This window comes from Callithrix jacchus, chromosome 9 (genome assembly GCF_049354715.1).
Source record: "Callithrix jacchus isolate 240 chromosome 9, calJac240_pri, whole genome shotgun sequence".
NCBI classification, from domain to species: Eukaryota; Metazoa; Chordata; class Mammalia; order Primates; family Cebidae; genus Callithrix; species Callithrix jacchus.
Genome location: NC_133510.1, coordinates 37,144,417 through 37,151,785, shown reverse-complemented (window position 1 = coordinate 37,151,785; position 7,369 = coordinate 37,144,417). Strand labels below are relative to the sequence as shown.

Below are 7,369 nucleotides of genomic sequence, written 5' to 3'. Positions count from 1 at the left end.
ACCTCTTCTTTTCTCTCAGTATTGCATGTTGGAAAAGATAATTTAAAAAGTAGTAACTGAGTCATCCAGTCCTCTTTAACTGCAGCAATTTCACTGGGAAGCTTTTAAAATGTACCTATATCCAGGGGCCATTAAATACTATTCTATAAGGATGGAGAGACAAGATACTCCAGATAAAGTAAAATAGTTTAGAAGTAATGTGAGGCAATTAATATGCTAAAATGCAGTACAAATATGAGCTCATAGAAGGTACTGATTACTGTTAGCACTGAAGTTTTGAAGAACAAGGTTCAGAGGAGTTGGGGCTTGAGTTGGAAAGGGCAAAGGATATTTTCAGGTGAAGACCAGAGGAAAGGGTCTAATGAAAGAATGAAGTATGAACACTGTAGACAGACTCCAGATAAACTCAAAGTGATTGTGGAAAAGAAATGAGGTAGGCCTGGTTAGTTTTAATATTCATTTGAGAAGCAATGGGAATGGGTATTATGTAACCGAGCAAAACCAGATGATGGAGGTACTGAAAATAACACCAGGAGTTCATTCTGGAATTCAAATGATAATTCAAGGCTTTCATTAGAGAGGGAAGAAATGGGATTAGAAAGATAGGATAGTGTCTAAAATCATTGGGGTTCCTGAGGGCACCACTTGAAGACTGACTTTTGCAGCAGGTTTAATGATTTGAGTCTATCACCCCTTCTCAGTACACACCTTTCTCATTGTTCATAACCTTAAATGTGAATATCCCTGATATCCAGTTTGTTTGTATAACTATTAGCATGTGTTTGCCTTTATGGAGCATGTCTGTGGAATTTTTTATTGCATAGCATCTAACAAAATGTAAGTGGTTATAACAAACATTTCCATTAATGAGCTCCTCTCTAGTTATATGGTCTTGAATAAACCACTTAATCCCCCCAATTTTGGTGTCTACATTTTTGTAATGAACACAAAAGATTTAAGTATTTTCTAATCTTACATGTATAATTATGTAAGTTTCTGATTATCATTCTCTGCCACATAAATGATAATATTTGTAAAGAGAAATTGTTTCATTCCTGGGCATTTACTCCCAGGAGTAAATGTTTGAGAAAACTATTATTTATACAAGCAATTGTACAACTTTTGTTTACTCTGGACAGTTCGAAAACATAACTGATGTTTGTCAAAAACATAACTGATGTTTGACAAGAAAAGAATATTGAACTTATTTATTTTTGTGTTTTTGGGTTGATCAATAGAGGTAAATTTTAAAATCTGTAGGTTAATACACTGTACTGGCATAAATATTTAAGATCAGTAAAGGAAACCATCAAACTCCATTGTAATTCATACATAAAATGTACAAAGCAAACAGTCATGATTTAAAGATTTTAATACATAATTAAAAATGGACAATTGAGTATTACATAGTTATGTAACATTGATACTGTTAGATACATGGATGTACATATTGTTCTTTCCAGTAAAATAGTTTCATGCTTATAAAAGTCATTCTAGGTCAACTTGGGACAAAGAAAACAATGTACAGTAGAAATAACCAAGTATTAAATAGGATATATAGGTAAGGAAAAAATATAAAGCAGTTACATACATACACACACATAAATAAATACACTTTTCTATTATTTGAAGGCAATTCACAATCATTTCCAGGAATTCTGTGAGAATTTAAGGCCATTTGTTCTAAAGAAATGCTTTTAGACACAACTTCACAAAACTGTAATTCTTATAAAAACTGTACATGCAAAAACTCTTTACAATTAACTGTGGACAGGCAGGTCAGTATATAGCAGTAGTTTATTTCACAAATGTGTTGTGCACTAAGTCACACAGTTGTATATATTTATTTAACTGGTAATTTCTCAAAAGACTTCCAGCCTGTGCACCCTGCGTGGCAACGTGGAATGGTGATAACCAGAAATCCCAATCAAGAGAGCCAGTATCCCTTTGAATTAAAATATCTAGACAAGGTATAATGGAATAAAAAGTTTAAAACATCTGTGACATGGTTCACAGTTAAATATTCTTGGTTTCAGTCTTTCTAAATCGCATTATTATCTAAGGATGCTACTTTTTACAAAGTATTTTCTGTGCATTTATAGATCACAATGTTTGACTTTTTGTAATTTCTCCTTAGTGTTATAAAACACAAACCAGCTGCAGTCTAAATTTAGAAACCAAACTCCATGAAAAATGCATGTCCAACCAGGAGACACATCTGCCAGGCTTAAACTCCCCAAACTCAGCAAACATTGCTGAGAAACTGATTATTAAGCAGATGTGGCTTCTTAAGACAATCCAGTTACTGAGAAATATAAAAGCATTTTTCCCTTCCCTTATTTGCAACTGTGTTTGTCCAGACAGTCATTCAAAGAGATATTGCTCTTGTGATTATAGCTATTGCAATTTAGAAGACAAAGGATTCAGTATTCAAAACTTTTATTCTTAAGAACAGTTATAAAAGTATTGAAATGTAAAAAGTAGTAACATGTAAACATTGATACAGAGACTGCTTCCCTATACATGTAGCAGTCAAAGACAATATTTGAGTTAAAAACATAGTTTGTGCTTTTTCCCAACAGTGCATTGGAAATTAGCTGTGTCTGTCCAAAAAAAAAAAAATTAGATAAGACATCCATACTCTGCTTCAAGCATTTAAACAATTTTTCTGTTGCTCATGCAACAACCATATTTACAGTTTTGGTTTAGGAAGAGAATTAATTTTGGATCCAAGAAAGCACATTAACCAGTACTGCTGAAACCAAACTGAGAAAAGTATCCCATTGCCTGGTTCATTACAGAGCACCAGGCACAAAGCATTAACTCAGCAGTTCTAACTGATGTGTAGTTGACATTAGCATTTGAGAGTGCAGTCATATTTGAGTCTGTAACACATGTGTAGGTGGGGTGTATGGGGGAGGCGCAGGTGATGGCTTGATTCCTCGGGCTCTCATATAGGAGAGAAACTGCTCAGGGATCTCAGCTAGGACATCTTTAGCCAATCTAGCCATGCTCAATATATGGTTTCCGCTTCTGTCAATATAATCCCTGAATGGCACAAACTAAAACAGAGATGACAAGTTACTTCACAGACTTTAGAGGCTGTGTAATAAACAGAAAAATCAGCACACATACACATTTGGTCACAGGAAAATAAGGGAATCTGAGAATAATAGGGAGATGAATATTATACATTTTAAAAAATATTCAATATACTACAAATAGCTATAAGTGGCTAAACTTATATATACTTTATCTCAAAAGGAATGCAATTGTTTCCTGTTTCTCCCCCGAGAACTCATGCCACTGAATCCTAACAGGCTCATTATGTTGCCAAATGTCTTCTGCAGTTTTGGGTTCTATACCTAGCCTGACTCCCAACAGGATGGAGCATTTAACCTCTTTGGGGCTTGGGTTCCTGTCAAATGGAGTTAATATAAGCCTACTTCAGGTTCTGATAAAAAAAAATACTACCTAATTCTGATTAAGAAACAAGTATTACCCAATTTAGGGTGAAAAATAATAGTGTACATTATTAAGGAGTCCTAAGTACATTAAGCATTTTAATTATCGCTACGACAAAAATCACATGGTCTATGAATATAGAATTCATACTGCTGATATTAATAGGAAACTGAAATATTCCATACATTGAGTTTTGTATCAGATGTTGATTTTTAAATATAATTTGGGAAGACAGAAAAAAAGACCTTGGCATAAAATTTGGGTATATTTCCTAGTGAATTATGTTGGTGCAAAAACTAATTGCAGTTTTGCAGTGGCAAAAACCGCAATTACTTTTGCACCACCTTTAATAAAAATGATTACTCTATCTTTATATGTGTAATTATGTGAGAGCCCTTATCAGCTCAACACCAAATGTTCCTGTAATAGATTGCCTAATTCCATTCTCATTTATAATGGTTATTTAAGTTAATAAACGCTGTGCTGTTTGAGGGCATTAGTTCAATTTTCTCTTAGGGACATAATGATGCTTGAAGTAACTCTGAAGTGATTGGAACTGTTAATGTTGTGATAATTTAAAAGTTAAAAGCACTGTAATGTTAAGTCTTCAGAGAAAAGGCATAGTGAAGATATTTTAATATGTTGAATAATAAGTTTTTTTGTTTAAAGTTATTCAATATGTGCCTTTGGAAAATAATTATTATTAGAAGACAGCATTTAAAATGGTCAAGTTGCTCCAGGTAAACTAAAAACATTTTTAAGAAATCAAAATGTCTTTTATGCAGTAAATGTAGTCTTTTAAAGGGAGAGAAGAAGATCATTCCTTTCTTTTAAAAATAAGACGCACTACAAGAAAGCATATGTATATGACTAAAATTTTACCTTATTTGTCTTTTTTTTTTTAAATGAATGAGAGGTTCTTATGTTGCCCAGGTTGGCTGGCCTCAAATGCACAGCTTTGCCTCCTCAAGCACCAGGACAACTGGCATGAGCCACTGCGGCCACCCCTTATTTGTCTTTACCCTGTTTCCAGGAGGAAAACTCAGAGCAGTTTTTATAAATAGGTATTTAAAAGGTGACATACCACTGCCTGGATTCACTGATTTTTTTGAAGGGTTTTTCTGTGTCTGTCTCCTTCAGTTCTACTCTGATCTTAGTTATTTCTTGTCTTCTGCTAGTTTTTGAATCTGTTTGAAGCTTCTCCTCTAGTCAGGCACAGAATGATGAATACCACGTGTTCTCACTCATATGTGCAAGCTTAAAATACTGATCTTATAAAAATAGGGAGTAGAACAGTGGTTACCATAGGCTGGGAAGGATAGGTGGGGAACGAGGGGTAAGGAGACTTTAGTTAATAGATACAAAATTATAGCTAGATAGAAATACATTCTATTGTTCTCTAGCACTGTAGGGTTACCATAGTTAATGATAATTTATTGCATCTTTTTGAATAGTTAGAAGACAGAATTTTGAATGTCCCCAGCAAAAAAAATAAATGTAGGCTGGGCATGCTGGCTCCTGCCTGTAATTCCAGTGCTCTGGGAGGCCAAGTCGGGCAGATCATGAGGTCAAGAGATCAAGACCATCCTGGCCAACATGGTGAAACCCCGTCCCTACTAAAAATACAATTAGCTGGGCATGGTGGCATGTGCCTGTAGTTACTCAGGAGGTTGAGACAGGAGAATAACTTGAACTGGGGAGAGGGAGATTGCAGTAAGCCAAGATCGTACCACTGCACTCCAGCCTGGTGAGAGTGAGACTCTGTCTCAAAATAATAAAATGTCTGAGATATGGGTATGCTTTCCCTGATTTGATAATTATACATGTAATGAAATATCACACTGTACCCTATAAATATGTATGTCAATAATAAAAATAAGGCTAATTGTACCTATTTCATTGCTTTTGTATTGAATAAGTTAAAACATAAAGTGCTTAAACAGTTCCATTTGTAATATGTATTATATATTAAAGCCATCATAGTCATCATTAATATTTCTATGCATTAATTTACACGTATAGTCAATATAAAACTATTTTGTTAGTAGTTTTCAATTTATATTCATATCAAACATTTAAATATAAGGAAGATTATTATCAATTTTATCTTTCAAATTTGAATACAGTATCAGTTAATCTAAAACATGAATTCCTGGAGTTTTGTTATTTTAAAACACGTGTTGTTTCACCTTTCCAGCAAGTCCTACAAGATATGCTGATTTTTTTTTTAATTGAGGTAAGTTGAATTTCACTTTTAAGAATTTTATGACACTCAGGAAGATCAAAGCTAAGGCTCATAATTATCACTGTTCTTACAATACACACAGTTATACTCATATTTTAAACATGTTTATAAATCCTCAATTTCAACCTAGGATGGGAGTATATATCACATTTAGCTTAGGTTTGTTAGGTGAACAGAGTCTGATATTCCATTTGGACATTAGGGGGCACTGCCCACAGGTTGAGAGCCACCGTCATAGGAAGTCACTGTTAATAACGGAGTATCCTGGATATACGTATCTGGATACTTTCATCCAGATATAAGCATCATCCCACACTTATATCTGGAGTAGGAAAATAAAAGTCACTAGCCTAAACTAAACCTTTCCAAGGGAACATTTACTTCTTCAGTCATGTCACAAGGTACTTTAAGAAAAAGACAAGTGACTTCATTTCCTTATTTATTTCAAATCTTAAAATTTTCATGACAAAAAAATGCCCTCTTTCTTGGAAGACTGTGCATATCCTTTTATCTTTACAGTTTTCCACTCAACTTCTTAGGCCATGCTGTTTATTAATTAGTCCTTCATTTCTGATTCCTGTAGCTGGGAACCTCTTGTACAAAATAATTCCCACACACTGGTGAATGTATGCTGGCCATAAGGTAACTTGGAGCCTTATAATGGTTAATAATGCTTAGTTTAGAAGAATAAATCAATTTTTACTTTGCACTAATTTTTCACATTCATATAAATACCAATAAATGCATTTCGTTCTATAGGAAATATGGTATACTTGTTAACTCTACATCTTTTTTTCAGCATCCACCCAGTATAAGGAAAATGTTCCACAGGGCTGCTCTAACTGCTTGCTTTGCCTATTTGTAAAAACAAATTTGAATTACTTTGGGCAAATGGGCTTTTAGTTGTTGCTCTGCTCAATTTTGCTTGATTGTTCCTACTGTGCAGAGCTCCATTAGTGATTTTCAAGTCTAAGCCCTCAAGGTTATTATTCTCCTTTTAATGGAAAATATGATTTAAATATAATTTTTAAGGAAATGATTGGCTGGCCAGAAGCTACATGCAGCCAGGTGGAATGGCACTGCATTATACACAATGGCCAATCCATAGCATAAACAAACAAATAGAAAGTCTTTATGTATACTGACTTAAGAAAATAAGTCACTTACGTTTAGAGTAACAACCATAGGAACTCATCCTGCTTACTATTTATACTATAGTGATCTGGAATTAAATGCTGAAGCAATGAGACTTAATCACATATAAAACTTAACTAACTTGTCATATGTTAGGGCACATCTATGAAATAATGACAAAACTTTCTTCCCACTGGACTGTGCCAACATACCGTACTGATAAAAATGCATTTATTGAGCAATTAGTAGTTGGGGCATCTTCTGATAGGAGATTTAGCACAATATGTCATTTAATATTCACAAGTATCTTATATACTTTGAGTTTACATAAGAGGAAACTGAAACTTAGAAAGTTTAACATATCCAGGATCAGCTCTGAGTATGTTAAACTATTTGAACTCAAATGGATATGACTTGAACGCATTAGCCACTTCAGTAATATAAAGAGTATAATAGATCTTAATCATTTTCATTAAAATTTCATTTTTTAGGACAGTGTGTTATAGGAATAACACTGGTTTTGGA

At 33.9% G+C, this 7,369-nt stretch overlaps 1 protein-coding gene across 4 annotated transcripts in view; it reads right to left on the bottom strand.

Annotated features, from left to right (window-relative positions):
• Positions 1-1,356: 1,356 nt before the first annotated feature.
• CPNE8 (copine 8) overlaps positions 1,357-7,369 on the bottom strand; it is a 261,517-nt gene continuing 255,504 nt past the window's right edge. For all 4 annotated transcript variants that reach the window (XM_002752370.6, XM_054238177.2, XM_035255835.3 and 1 more), the window contains one exon: positions 1,357-3,062. In XM_002752370.6, the coding sequence (XP_002752416.1) occupies positions 2,874-3,062 (189 nt within the window). In that variant the 3' untranslated portion in view covers positions 1,357-2,873. The remainder of the gene's footprint in view (positions 3,063-7,369) is intronic.